General features: G+C 45.6%; 2 protein-coding genes across 2 annotated transcripts in view; both read right to left on the bottom strand.

Moving 5' to 3' along the window:
• LOC127928757 (mitotic spindle assembly checkpoint protein MAD1-like) overlaps positions 1-450 on the bottom strand; it is an 83,714-nt gene extending 83,264 nt beyond the window's left edge. Inside the window, exon 1 of the mRNA XM_052516112.1 lies at positions 268-450. Within this exon, the coding sequence (XP_052372072.1) occupies positions 268-414 (147 nt within the window). The 5' untranslated portion in view covers positions 415-450. The remainder of the gene's footprint in view (positions 1-267) is intronic.
• Positions 451-8,716: 8,266 nt separating this feature from the next.
• Positions 8,717-12,452, bottom strand: LOC127928759 (zinc finger protein 239-like). The gene is made up of 2 exons (XM_052516113.1): positions 12,338-12,452; positions 8,717-11,344 (listed from the first exon to the last, which is right to left on the bottom strand). The coding sequence occupies exon 2, from the start codon at positions 11,238-11,240 to the stop codon at positions 10,260-10,262; it is 981 nt and encodes a 326-aa protein (XP_052372073.1). The 5' UTR covers positions 11,241-11,344; positions 12,338-12,452; the 3' UTR covers positions 8,717-10,259.
• Positions 12,453-15,321: the final 2,869 nt, after the last annotated feature.

The following is a 15,321-nucleotide window of genomic DNA, read 5'->3' as shown; positions in this document are numbered from 1 at the left end:
TGTAATCTCTGCAGGTACTGGTTCTGTAGGACGTGGCTCTGTGTGTGTCTGTCCTACTCCACCCACCTGTAATCTCTGCAGGTACTGGTTCTGTAGGACGTGGGTCTGTGTGTATCTGTCCTACTCCACCCACCTGTAATCTCTGCAGGTACTGGTTCTGTAGGACGTGGGTCTGTGTGTATCTGTCCTACTCCACCCACCTGTAATCTCTGCAGGTACTGGTTCTGTAGGACGTGGCTCTGTGTGTGTCTGTCCTACTCCACCCACCTGTAACCTCTGCAGGTACTGGTTCTGTAGGACGTGGCTCTGCACCGGGGCGGGTTCTCCCTGGTTCCGAGACATGTCCGGAAGAGAGATGAAACTCTTAAAGGACTTCAGAGTGGAGAACACCGTCGTGTCATCCTCAATGTCCATGGTGGTCAACTGTTTACAAGGTTGCTGTCGCTTCTATAAGAGAGAGAGACCAATATTTACAGGAGCTACATACAATGTCCATGGGGTCAACTGTTTACAAGGTTGCTGTCGCTTCTATAAGAGAGAGAGACCAATATTTACAGGAGCTACATACAATGTCCATGGGGTCAACTGTTTACAAGGTTGCTGTAGCTTCTATAAGAGAGAGAGCAACATTTACAGGAGCTACATACAATGTCCATGGTGGTCAACTGTTTATTTTTTTACAAGCTTACTGCGCTAGAACAGAGAGGGTAATTAGCTGGAAACATTTTCAGTAGCTTCATATTCCTATGTGACATAGGAGGCTATGTCCATGGTCAACGAGCATTTTGGGGCGACTATCTCTGGTGGGCAAGAAGATGCATGTTAGCTAGCTCCAGAGTGGCGCAGCAGTTTAAGGCACTGCATCTCAGTACTACAGGCGTCACTACAGACCCTGGTTCGATGGCAGGCTGTATCATAATTGGCCCAACGTCTTCCGGGTTAGGGTTCAGTTAAATAAAGAAATAAAAAGCTAGCGTCGGATGCACAACTCGTACTGCTGATCCGACACATGCGCAAAGCTAGTCTGGGGTTAAATAAAAATAAAAAGTGTTCGAAAGTCGCGACATGATGTTTGAAAAGCGCATACAAGAGAAAAAAGTTGGTCGGTACTTTAGTGACTTTGCACAATTGGAAAGATGAAGCCGCATGTAACGCCAATGACCACTACTAACGTGAACGAGTAACCAACTAGCCATGCTAACCTGCTACCAGTGTTGCCTAATAACTATGGATTTACTCGGTTATTTTAAGGATGGACGAGTCACACGTCGTAGTTGATGAACATGAATAATGTCATCACAACAACTTCTCTATGATAGTTAACGTTGGTTACCTTAGACGTATCGAATCCCCTAGTTAGCTAACGTTAGCTAGCAAGTTCAATCGGCAAATTGTCGACACATGTTGATCGGCAAATAATCCGACTATTAAATCATATGGACACGTTATAGAATTTATTATACAGTTTGATCAGATCTTACCTTGAACTTGACGTTTAAAAAGTTGACTAGTTAGGTAGTTATAGATAGTAACAACAGCTAGCTAGCATAACTTCGAACTCCCTCCTTTCCTTAGAACAAGATCTGTGCTGTTATCGCGAGATTACCTGCTGCGTTCTAAAAGAGAGTCAAGGCTGCGCTCGATGCGCATATCGAGCAATTCACTAAATACTTCCGAGTAAGATCTTTATATCGTTATACCATTTGGTTTGGAAGTGATTTTTATGTAAACTGAATTGCATTCCACCTCATGAAGCTGGTTGAGAGAATGCCAAAGAGTGTTTAAAGCTGTCCTCAAGGCAAAGGGTAGCTCCTTTGAAAAATCTCATATATTTTGATTCGTTTAACACTTTTCTGGTTACTACATGTGTTATTTCATAGTGTTGATGTTTCTGTTATTCTACAATGTAGAAAATAGTACAAATAAAGTGGTGTATAATACTGTGTATAAGATAGAAGGGAGCACCAGGCACTCACGGCTCTGTATAATACTGTATATAAGATAGAAGGGAGCACTAGGCACTCACGGCTCTGTATAATACTGTATAAGATAGAAGGGAGCACCAGGCACTCACGGCTCTGTATAATACTGTATGTAAGATAGAAGGGAGCACCAGGCACTCACGGCTCTGTATAATACTGTGTATAAGATAGAAGGGAGCACCAGGCACTCACGGCTCTGTATAATACTGTATGTAAGATAGAAGGGAGCACCAGGCACTCACGGCTCTGTATAATACTGTGTATAAGATAGAAGGGAGCACCAGGCACTCACGGCTGTGTATAATACTGTATAAGATAGAAGGGAGCACCAGGCACTCACGGCTCTGTATAATACTGTATGTAAGATAGAAGGGAGCACCAGGCACTCACGGCTCTGTATAATACTGTATGTAAGATAGAAGGGAGCACCAGGCACTCACGGCTCTGTATAATACTGTGTATAAGATAGAAGGGAGCACTAGGCACTCACGGCTCTGTATAATACTGTATGTAAGATAGAAGGGAGCACCAGGCACTCACGGCTCTGTATAATACTGTGTATAAGATAGAAGGGAGCACCAGGCACTCACGGCTCTGTATAATACTGTGTATAAGATAGAAGGGAGCACCAGGCACTCACGGCTCTGTATAATACTGTATATAAGATAGAAGGGAGCACCAGGCACTCACGGCTCTGTATAATACTGTATATAAGATAGAAGGGAGCACTAGGCACTCACGGCTCTGTATAATACTGTATTTAAGATAGAAGGGAGCACTAGGCACTCACGGCTCTGTATAAGGTATAAGATAGAAGGGAGCACCATGCACTCACGGCTCTGTATAATACTGTATATAAGATAGAAGGGAGCACTAGGCACTCACGGCTCTGTATAATACTGTATATAAGATAGAAGGGAGCACCAGGCACTCACGGCTCTGTATAATACGGTATAAGATAGAAGGGAGCACCAGGCACTCACGGCTCTGTATAATACGGTATAAGATAGAAGGGAGCACCAGGCACTCACGGCTCTGTATAATACTATATATAAGATAGAAGGGAGCACCAGGCACTCACGGCTCTGTATAATACTGTATATAAGATAGAAGGGAGCACTAGGCACTCACGGCTCTGTATAATACTGTATATAAGATAGAAGGGAGCACTAGGCACTCACGGCTGTGTATAATACTGTATATAAGATAGAAGGGAGCACTAGGCACTCACGGCTCTGTATAATACTGTATATAAGATAGAAGGGAGCACCATGCACTCACGGCTGTGTATAATACTGTATATAAGATAGAAGGGAGCACCAGGCACTCACGGCTGTGTATAATACTGTATATAAGATAGAAGGGAGCACCAGGCACTCACGGCTCTGTATAATACTGTATATAAGATAGAAGGGAGCACCAGGCACTCACGGCTCTGTATAATACTGTATATAAGATAGAAGGGACCAGGCACTCACGGCTGTGTATAAGATAGAAGGGAGCACCAGGCACTCACGGCTGTGTATAATACTGTATGTAAGATAGAAGGGAGCACTAGGCACTCACGGCTCTGTATAATACTGTATGTAAGATAGAAGGGAGCACCAGGCACTCACGGCTGTGTATAATACTGTATATAAGATAGAAGGGAGCACCAGGCACTCACGGCTGTGTATAATACTGTATATAAGATAGAAGGGAGCACTAGGCACTCACGGCTCTGTATAATACTGTATGTTTCCTTGACTGTGAAAAGACCCCTGGTGGCGTGTCTGGTGGGGTAAGTGTGTGTGTCAGAGCTGTGTGTACGGTGACTATGGAAACTATTTGGAATTTCCAACACTTTATTAAAACAATTAGTGTCTTTCCTCAACTCTCAGCCAAGAGAGACTGTGTGCCCTCTGGTTACAATGAAGAGCAAGACTGTGTGCCCTCTGGTTACAATGAAGAGCAAGACTGTGTGCCCTCTGGTTACAATGAAGAGCAAGACTGTGTGCCCTCTGGTTACAATGAAGAGCAAGACTGTGTGCCCTCTGGTTACAATATGAAGAGCAAGATCTGCCACTCTGTTCTGGGCTGCAGCTTAACTAGGTCTTTCTTTGCAGGACCTAAACATACAGCTGGACAATAATCAAGATAAGATAAAACTAGAGCCTAAACATATGGCTGGACATTAATCTAGATGAGATAAAACTAGAGCCTAAACACATGGCTGGACATTAATCTAGATAAGATAAAACTAGAGCCTAAACATATGGCTGGACATTAATCTAGATGAGATAAAACTAGAGCCTAAACACATGGCTGGACATTAATCTAGATAAGATAAAACTAGAGCCTAAACATATGGCTGGACATTAATCTAGATGAGATAAAACTAGAGCCTAAACACATGGCTGGACATTAATCTAGATAAGATAAAACTAGAGCCTAAACATACGGCTGGACATTAATCTAGATAAGATAAAACTAGAGCCTAAACATATGGCTGGACATTAATCTAGATAAGATAAAACTAGAGCCTAAACATAAGGCTGGACATTAATCTAGATAAGATAAAACTAGAGCCTAAACACACGGCTGGACATTAATCTAGATAAGATAAAACTAGAGCCTAAACATACGGCTGGACATTAATCTAGATAAGATAAAACTAGAGCCTAAACATACGGCTGGACATTAATCTAGATAAGATAAAACTAGAGCCTAAACATACGGCTGGACATTAATCTAGATAAGATAAAACTAGAGCCTAAACATACGGCTGGACATTAATCTAGATCAGATAAAACTAGAGCCTAAACACATGGCTGGACATTAATCTAGATAAGATAAAACTAGAGCATAAACACACGGCTGGACATTAATATAGATAAGATAAAACTAGAGCCTAAACATACAGCTGGACATTAATCTAGATAAGATAAAACTAGAGCCTAAACATATGGCTGGACATTAATCTAGATAAGATAAAACTAGAGCCTAAACACATGGCTGGACATTAATCTAGATCAGATAAAACTAGAGCCTAAACTAGAGCATGCAGGACTTCTTTGTGGTGTCATAAATCTCTTTACTACAGACAGACCATCATCTTTACAACCATTGAATCTATATGTTTTGACCAGGTAGGGATCATAATATAGAAATAGAATGTGATATAAATAGATAGGTAATAAGGGAAGTACCATAGCCTACAGGTTACACGCTTACAGTAAAATCAGGGAACAATGGATACTATTATGTATATCCTGTCTGGAACCAACGGTGTAGGGTCTTCAGGGAACGTTCTGCGTGTAGGGTCTTCAGGGAACGTTCCGCGGTGTAGGGTCTTCAGGGAACGTTCCGCGGTGTAGGGTCTTCAGGGAACGTTCTGCGGTGTAGGGTCTTCAGGGAACGTTCTGCGGTGTAGGGTCTTCAGGGAACGTTCTGCGGTGTAGGGTCTTCAGGGAACGTTCTGCGGTGTAGGGTCTTCAGGGAACGTTCTTCAGGGAACGGTGTAGGGTCTCTTCAGGGTCTTCAGGGAACGTTCCATGGTGTAGGGTCTTCAGGGAACGTTCCATGGTGTAGGGTCTTCAGGGAACGTTCCGCGGTGTAGGGTCTTCAGGGAACGTTCTGCGGTGTAGGGTCTTCAGGGAACGTTCTGCGGTGTAGGGTCTTCAGGGAACGTTCTGCGGTGTAGGGTCTTCAGGGAACGTTCTGCGGTGTAGGGTCTTCAGGGAACGTTCTGTGGTGTAGGGTCTTCAGGGAACGTTCTGCGGTGTAGGGTCTTCAGGGAACATTCTGCGGTGTAGGGTCTTCAGGGAACGTTCCCCGGTGTAGGGTCTTCAGGGAACTTTCTGCGGTGTAGGGTCTTCAGGGAACGTTCTGCGGTGTAGGGTCTTCAGGGAACGTTCTGCGGTGTGTAGGGTCTTCAGGGAACGTTCTGCGGTGTAGGGTCTTCAGGGAACGTTCTGCGGTGTAGGGTCTTCAGGGAACGTTCTGCGGTGTAGGGTCTTCAGGGAACGTTCCATGGTGTAGGGTCTTCAGGGAACGTTCTGCGGTGTAGGGTCTTCAGGGAACGTTCCATGGTGTAGGGTCTTCAGGGAACGTTCCATGGTGTAGGGTCTTCAGGGAACGTTCCCGGTGTAGGGTCTTCAGGGAATGTTCTGCGGTGTAGGGTCTTCAGGGAACGTTCCATGGTGTAGGGTCTTCAGGGAACGTTCCATCGTGTAGGGTCTTCAGGGAACGTTCCCGGTGTAGGGTCTTCAGGGAACGTTCTGCGGTGTAGGGTCTTCAGGGAACGTTCCATGGTGTAGGGTCTTCAGGGAACGTTCCATGGTGTAGGGTCTTCAGGGAACGTTCCATGGTGTAGGGTCTTCAGGGAACGTTCCATGGTGTAGGGTCTTCAGGGAACGTTCTGCGGTGTAGGGTCTTCAGGGAACGTTCTGCGGTGTAGGGTCTTCAGGGAACGTTCCATGGTGTAGGGTCTTCAGGGAACGTTCCATGGTGTAGGGTCTTCAGGGAACGTTCTGCGGTGTGTAGGGTCTTCAGGGAACGTTCTGCGGTGTAGGGTCTTCAGGGAACGTTCTGCGGTGTAGGGTCTTCAGGGAACGTTCCCGGTGTAGGGTCTTTAGGGAACGTTCTGCGGTGTAGGGTCTTCAGGGAACGTTCTGCGGTGTAGGGTCTTCAGGGAACGTTCCATGGTGTAGGGTCTTCAGGGAACGTTCTGCGGTGTAGGGTCTTCAGGGAACGTTCCATGGTGTAGGGTCTTCAGGGAACGTTCCCGGTGTAGGGTCTTCAGGGAACGTTCCCCGGTGTAGGGTCACATTAAGTTCACAGTTCCGGTTCACCGTGCGAACACAATGAGTGGTACTCACACATTCAGTTTATAGTCCTGGTCACCGTGCGAACACAATGAGTGGTACTCATACATTCAGTTTATAGTCCTGGTCACCGTGTGAACACAATAAGTGGTACTCATACGTTCAGTTTATAGTCCTGGTCACCGTGCGAACACAATAAGTGGTACTCATACGTTCAGTTTAAAGTCCTGGTCACCGTGCGAACACAATGAGTGGTACTCATACATTCAGTTTAAAGTCCTGGTCACCGTGCGAACACAATGAGTGGTACTCATACATTCAGTTTATAGTCCTGGTCACCGTGCGAACACAATAAGTGGTCCTTCTGTAGCTCAGTTGGTAGAGCATGGCGCTGGTAACGCCAGAGTAGTGGGTTCGATTCCCTGGACCACCCATACGTAGAATGTATGCACACATGACTGTAAGTCCTGGTTGGAAAAATGAGTGGTACTGCTAAATGGCATATATTATACTCATACATTCAGTTTATAGTCCTGGTCAGGATGAGGTGAAGCCTACCGTCAGGAGAGCTGTGATTGGCTCAGGTGAGGGAATAGCAGTCATCATCTGCATTGATCTTTGACTCATGGCAGGTCACGAGTCAGGTGAGGAGAGCTGTGATTGGCTCAGGGCAGGGCACGAGTCAGGTGAGGAGAGCTGTAATTGGCTCAGGGCAGGGCACGAGTTAATCAACTGTCCACATAAATGGAGGGTACTTTGTCCTCTCATAACATCTACCACCGCCTGTGTGAAGACTAAGATCGCACAGATACCAAACAGTACACTTTTCCGTGGACACCTGAGGGTACTTTACTACCTGGTCATTGTCACAAAAGCATAAATCACACAAATTCTAAAATGGCATCTTATTACACACAAACACTGTTAACCATGTCAGGTTCAGTCCGTTTACGTGGTCTGCTTGAGGAAATATGAGTTGAGGCACTTTTGGAGCAGATGGTTCTCCAATGGAGAAGTTCCCTGGCTGTGTTGTAGTCATCGTCACTCTTCGTCAGAACTCTGCTGGGAGCCTGCCGGGAGAGGCTCCTCCCCCTCTGCTGGGAGCCTGCCCCTCTGCTGGAGAGGCTCTCCAATGGAGAAGTTCCCCCTGGCTGTGTTGAAGTCATCGTCACTCTTGGTCAGAACTCTGCTGTGTCCATGTCTCCGGCAGGCTGTCTGTGGACCACTGGGTTAAACTTACCGCCTTCGAGCTGATGGGAGGAGCTTTGATGTAGACTAGAGATGTGAGATGAGCAAAAGAGGACGACAAATCCTGTTGGGAGTGGCCCCTTCCCCTCTGTTGGGAGCCTACCGGGAGCGGCCCCTCCCCCCTCTGCTGGTAAGCCACCCCTCCCCCTCTTTGTTCTCTGTTCAGTGAAGGGCTCTTTGTGTATTCTCATTGTGATTGACGTCTGGCGTGGATGTGTTACCAGCCCTACCAGCCTGCGAGCGTTAGCCCTACCAGCCCTACCAGCCTGCGAGCGTTAGCCCTACCAGCGTTACCAGCCCTAGCCAGCCTGCGCTAGCGTTAGCCCTACCAGCCTGCCTGCTAGCGTTAGCCCTACCAGCCTGCGAGCGTTAGCCCTACCAGCCTGTTACCAGCCTGCGAGCGTACCAGCCTGCTAGCGTTAGCCCTACCAGCCTGCTAGCGTGCGAGCGTAGCCCTACCAGCCTGCTAGCGTTAGCCCTACCAGCCTGCTAGCGTTACGTTAGCACTGAATGAGTCAGCCAGTTGCTATCAGCACCCATCTTACAGCTACATTAAAGTAAACCAAAGTGTCGCTAATACATAACACCATCTTGGGCGATATGGCCCAAGTATATAATATCACATAGGACGGTATTTGACAGGATTTTAGGTTTTGAATAATACAAAATTCTTTCTTCATTCTTATTGTTTTATATTGTACAAATCAACTTTAACCAAATACAATGTCCTACATTTCCATCAATTTCTTCATTTCCTGCACTAATTTTTGATTATTTTCACACTGCCACGCAGGGCTTCACGATATTGGCCCCCAAAAATTCAAGGATTTATTTTTACCAAATGTAATTGCGATTTCACTTCTAATTTATATCAAAACACTTGGGGAACCGTTGAAATCATAGAAATAGAATATAAATAAGTGGGAATTTTGAATACAGTGCTGGTTGGCATGACAACAAATAGAAATGCCAGGGATGAGCTACTTCATGTAGATAATATATTCATGCTTCTCCTGATCTTATTGGTTTAGAAGATACTGTTTCACAAACATGCTGATTTAGGCCTCCACCATCACTGGTATCAGGCTGTATAACTAGCTATCTTTGTTCTGACTCGGTACATCTATTATCTAGCTAGCGGTTAACACGATATAGAACAACTCGCTAAGAAAAGACAAAACCAGCAGTTTGCAGGTGTAAGAAACAAAAGGAAGGATACATTCTAGAAGTGTATTGATATTGTTGCGTGTGCTGCATTGACCATGCAGACTGAACGCACATGTCTGGTGGACCAGAAACAACACGTGAGCTCCTTGAATGAAAGGGGCGGGGCTAGGTCTGTGTGGCAACGCCGCATAGAGAGAGGGGAGAGCAGAGAGAGATGACTCGAGTAGCAGAGTAAATTATCAAAATGGACGTTACACACGGCATATCACGTTTAACAAACCAAACATTCAAATACCGTTATATTTATAAAAAAATACAATCTTTAAGTAGGCAAGTCCAATGAAAACAAATTCATAATTACATTGACGGCCGACATAGAATGTAAAGTAAAAACCCAAACCGGTCCGTGCATCAATATCCAGCCCTTCCATCTAACCAATTATCTTAAAATGTTTGCTGTATGCAATTATCTTAGCCAACAAGCGAGTCAGCCAGCTAACGTTAGCTATTAGCCTAGCCAACGTTAGCTATTAGCCTAGCCAACGTTAGCTATTAGCCTAGCCAACGTTAGCTATTAGCCTAGCCAACGTTAGCTATTAGCCTAGCCAACGTTAGCTATTAGCCTAGCCAACGTTAGCTATTAGCCTAGCCAACGTTAGCTATTAGCCTAGCCAACGTTAGCTATTAGCCTAGCCAACGTTAGCTATTAGCCTAGCCAACGTTAGCTATTAGCCTAGCCAACGTTAGCTATTAGCCTAGCCAACGTTAGCTATCTGAGAAGATGATTGGCTGACGGTGGGACGTGCCTCATAAGTGCTCTGAGCACTGCTTGCACTCAGCAATAATGGTTGATTTGAGGCCCAATATATTCAACATGTTAAATTATTGTGACGGTTGTAAGAGCCTGTAGATAAGTTTTACCTTTATTTAACTAGGCAAGTCAGTTAAGAACAAATTCTTATTTTCAATGACGGCCTAGGAACAGTCAATGGGCCGAGATCTGATCTGGAGCCTGTAGATCGGGATAAAAATGTGTCCACGTTTAGCTGGTGTCTCTTTAAGTCTGCTGTCTGCCTGAAGATCTTCCCACACTGAGAGAAGCAGTACAGGGCTTCTCTCCTGTGTGAGTTAACTTGTGTGCCCTCAGATGTGATGACTGACGGAAACTCTTCCCACACTGAGGGCAGTGGTAAGGCTTCTCTCCCGTGTGCGTTTGACAATGTTTCTTCAGGTATCTTGCCAGACTGAAGCTCTTCCCACACTGAGTGCAGTGGTAATTCTTCTCTCTTGTGTGAGTTAACTGGTGGGCTGTCACATTTGATGAATGACTGAAACTCTTTCCACATTGAAGGCAGTGGTAAGGCTTCTCTACTGTGTGAGTTAACTGGTGTGCCCTCAGGCTTCCTGTTTGACTGAAGCTTTTCCCACACTGGGAGCAGTGATAAGGCATCTTTCTTGTGTGAGTAAGCTGGTGTCTATTTAAGGTCTGTAAAAGAGGAAAACTCATCTCACAAACAGAGCAGTGGTATGGCTTCTCTCCCGAATGAATTCGATGGTGTGTCTTCAGGTGTCCTGCCTGGCTGAAGCTCTTCCCACACTGAGAGCAGTGGTACGGCTTCTGTCCTGTGTGAATTAGCTGGTGTGCCTTTAGAGCTCCTGCCCGACCAAAGCTCTTCCCACACTGAAAGCAGTGGTACGGCTTCTCTCCTGTGTGTATTCTCTTGTGTTCGTTTAGCTGTCCTTCCATACGGAAACTCTTCCCACATTGGAAGCAGTGGAAAGGCTTCTCTCCTGTGTGTATTCTCTGATGCCTCTTCAAATTGAACGAACAACTGAAAGTCTTCCTACACTGGGAGCAGTGGTACGACTTCTTTCCTGTGTGAGTAAGCTGGTGCGTCTTCAAGCTGCTTGGTGTCTGAAATCTCTTCCCACATTGACCACACGGGTACATCTTCTTTCTTTTGAGGGTCTTTTTGCGTGGTAGGAGGTGAGTTGGACACACAAAACTGCCTCTAGAATCTGAGCAGGGTCGGTCCATGCAGTGGTGATGTTTCTGTCTTGAGTTCCTCCGTCTGTGTTGTTTATGGTTTCCTGATGCTGTGGAACTGGGCTCACTGTCTGAACCTGGGTTGGAGATCTCTCCTGTGGGAATATGGAAGATATGGGGTTAGAATCAGGAGCAGAAGCATTGGCTTTAGACTCGTCTAAAAACGATTAAGATCCCTTTATTTGTCCAATTAGAACACAAGGATTCCAACGGAATAGTGGGCTGCCGTACTATGGGGGCATGTGGACCAGTTGCTGTGGGCGGTTAAGAGTCTTAGTCAAGGGCACAACAGCAGGTGATGGCACGAGCCCAAGCTTACAAATCTTTATTAATTGTTTCATTAATTAACAGCAGATTATTTACTGGGCGATGAAAACAACAACTTTGTAATCACAACCATCTACCATCCACAGATATACACACACCAACTTGGGGAAAGAGTTGTCAAACAGTCAGAGACACAGGTTGGTATACTGCATCTCTGTCTAAAAGCTGGAATTTTATAGCATCCCTGTCTAAAAGATGGGCTAATTTTAACAATAATATATAATCTCTGTCTAAAAACTGGGCTAACTTTAAGCTGGGCTAACTTTAAGCTGGGCTAACAATATTAACAATAATAAATCATCTCTGTCTAAAAGCTGGGCTAACTTTAACAATAGTATAGCATCTGTCTAAAAGCTGGGCTAACTTTAACAATAGTACATAATCATCTGTCTAAAAGCTGGGCTAACTTTAACAATAGTATAGCATCTCTGTCTAAAAGCTGGGCTAACTTTAACAATAGTATAGCATCTCTGTCTAAAAGCTGGGATAACTTTAACAATAGTATAACATCTCTGTCTAAAAGCTGGGCTAACTTTAACAATAATATATCATCTCTGTCTAAAAGCTGGGCTAACTTTAACAATAATATATAATCTCTGTCTAAAAGCTGGGATAACTTTAACAATAATATATCATCTCTGTCTAAAAGCTGGGATAACTTATAACAATAGTTGTGGGAAGTGAGCTGTCAATAATATAAATAATAATTTTAGAATCCCCTGAGACACCAACCTCTCTCTGTTCTCCACACCTGAACTTACCTGGGTCAGTGATACTATCTACTTCTTCCTCCAGATCTGGATCAGACACTTCTCTGCTATCCTCCTCCTCCTCCTCCTCTTTGACTGCTCTCTCCTCCTCCTTCACAGCTCTCTCCTCCTCCTCCTCCTCTCCTCACAGCTCTCTCCTCCTCCTCCTCCTTCACAGCTCTCTCCTCTCTTCCTCTTTGACTGTCCTCTCCTCTGCTCTTCCTCTCTTCCTCTCTCTCCTCCTCTTCCTCTTTGATTGCTCTCTCCTCCTCTTCCTCTTTGATTGCTCTCTCCTCCTCTTCCTCTTTGACTGCTCTCTCCTCCTCTTCCTCTTTGACTGCTCTCTCCTCCTCTTCCTCTTTGACTGCTCTCTCCTCCTCTTCCTCTTTGACTGCTCTCTCCTCCTCTTCCTCTTTGATTGCTCTCTCCTCCTCTTCCTCTCCGACTGCTCTCTCCTCCTCCGCCACCTCCTCTTTGACAGCCATCTCTTCCTCTAGGACTTCTGGCTCTTCTTTGACAATCACATTGAGTTCCAGTGTTTGACTGCAGTCCTCCAGCTTCACTGACACCACTTCTGGACCCTGCTGTGAACTTCTCTGGGCTGGAACACCACAGCCAGAACCTGGGGACTCTGTGGACTTCTGTTCAGACATGGAAGACTACAGATGGATTCAAAAGAGGCACAAAAAAATGAAAAGTGAGTTTCAAAACAGTTTTGCTTATAAAAAGGAATAGATGGAAAATGTTGCAATGCATGGTCTATCTACGAGGCTGTGGTGATTCTGCTAAGAAAATATAGCTAGCTAGCTAACATTGCTGTGGTGATGGCAACGCCATTTGAGCTCATTGGGTTAACTTTAGCCATTTGAGCTCATTAGCCATTTGAGCTCAATTGGGTTAACTTTAGCTTACTGAGACATTTTACCGTCACCTTTCTCAATAGGGTGGGATGTATGAGGATTCTGTGTTATGCACTATAGCCTGTTACTATATATGTGATTGAATATGATCTGCTGTTGACTTGTGTGGATGTATGTAGGTGTTATGCAACATGGCTGACTTGAAACCATTGTTAACAGTTTCAGGGCCATGGGTCTTTCTCATGATGGAAAAATACAGAAGACAGGGACTGTGCAATGAGTAGGGGGTGGCACATTCAGAGCGTGGGGTTGCAGAACAAGTGGTCTTTTGTTAGATAACAGGAGCCAGGTGCGAGATAACGGTATGGAGCATGAGCGCATGGATGTTCTTCACAGAAACAGTTACATCTATCAACAGAAGCGCCAGAGCAAGAGAATTGCGCCTGCAATGGGCTGAGCAAGTTTAAACCACGCCCAGCCTCTACTGTGATAGGCCAACAGACGGGTTGGAACTGTCTATCACAGTATAAAGAATACTGTTTACATACATCCTGTCAGTTCTCTGTTTGCCCTGCGAGGTGGGACAGAGCCCGTATATACGAAAATTGCATTTACCACTTATTGCTTAGCTATAATAACAAATACATAGTATACAATCGGTGACTCATTGTCATATTTATCCTGATAGCAGATTCGAATTGACGTAAATCTAACAGATGATATCTAGCTGGATTGCTAGATACAATTACAAGCAAGACGTTTGCTAATTTAAAGCAAAGCCGAACCAAAATGACATTTGATCTCACGCTGGCTGAATGATTAAGTAAATGTGAAAAATCCAGCCTGGGCTTAATGGGTACCGAGGGCTCCAAATAACAAGAGGTTAAATAATAAATGTTTATTTATTTTCAAATGTTCTAAATTTACAAACTAACATTTCTTATGTAAAATTATTATATTAATCTCCCGTAAAATTATTAAAAATAAACAGATCATTGCCATCAGGGCCTAAATTAACACCCGCCACCCAACTTCAACCAAAAATGATTTCCTGCTTCTACACTCATATGAGATCATTTCCACACGGCCACGTTACGGGTTCACGATACGGGCAGAAAGAACACGGCCGAGGCCTTCCAAGTGTCGCAGTGGTCTGAGGCCCCGCATCACACTGCTAGCTGTGCCACTACTGGGTGTTTGTGTGACCCATGGGGCACCGCATAGCTGCTGTGCCACTAGGGATTCTGGGTGTTTGTGTGACCCATGGGACACCGCATCACACTGCTAGCTGTGCCACTAGAGATTCTGGGTGTCTGTGTGACCCATGGGACACCGCATCACACTGCTAGCTGTGCCACTAGAGATTCTGGGTGTCTGTGTGACCCATGGGACACCGCATCACACTGCTAGCTGTGCCACTAGGGATTCTGGGTGTTTGTGTGACCCATGGGACACCGCATCACACTGCTTGCTGTGCCACTAGAGATTCTGGGTGTCTGTGTGCACCCATGGGACACCGCATCACACTGCTAGCTGTGCCACTAGGGATTCTGGGTGTTTGTGTGACCCGGGGACACCGCATCACACTGCTAGCTGTGCCACTAGGGATTCTGGGTGTCAGACCCATGGGACACCGCATCACACTGCTAGCTGTGCCACTAGATTCTGGGTGTCTGTGTGCCCGGAGACCCATGGGACACCGCATCACACTGGCTGTCCACTGTGTGCCTGGGTGTCTGTGTGCCCGGGAGACCCATGGGGCAGCGCACAATAGACCCAGCGTCGTCCGGGTTAGGAGAGGGTTTGGCTGGCAGGGATGTCCTTGTCCCATCGTGCACCAGCGACCCCACCAGTGGCCCCCCAGTGCACAGTGATACGGTGATACGGTGGCCAGGTGTACGGCGTTTCCTCCGACACATTGGTGCGGCTGGCTTCCGGGTTAAGTGGGAATTGTGTCAAGAAGTAGTGCGGTTTGGTTGGGTTTCGGAGGACGCACGGCTCTCCACCTTCACCTCTCCCGAGTCCATACAGGAGTTGCAGCGATGAGACAAGACTGACTGTACCACGAATTTAGGGAGAAAGGGGTAAAACAAAACTAGGCCTTATTTTTAACCAAATGTTGCAATTGCGATTTAG

This window comes from Oncorhynchus keta, unplaced genomic scaffold (assembly GCF_023373465.1).
Source record: "Oncorhynchus keta strain PuntledgeMale-10-30-2019 unplaced genomic scaffold, Oket_V2 Un_scaffold_36_pilon_pilon, whole genome shotgun sequence".
In the NCBI taxonomy this organism is placed as follows: domain Eukaryota; kingdom Metazoa; phylum Chordata; class Actinopteri; order Salmoniformes; family Salmonidae; genus Oncorhynchus; species Oncorhynchus keta.
Note: the sequence above shows the minus strand (reverse complement) of the source record. Positions and strands in the feature narration are given on the sequence as shown.

Coding starts and splice junctions, on each gene's coding strand:
- LOC127928759 (XM_052516113.1), bottom strand. CDS start 11,240: ATGGACCGACCCTGCTCAGATTCTAGAGGCAGTTTTGTGTGTCCAACT.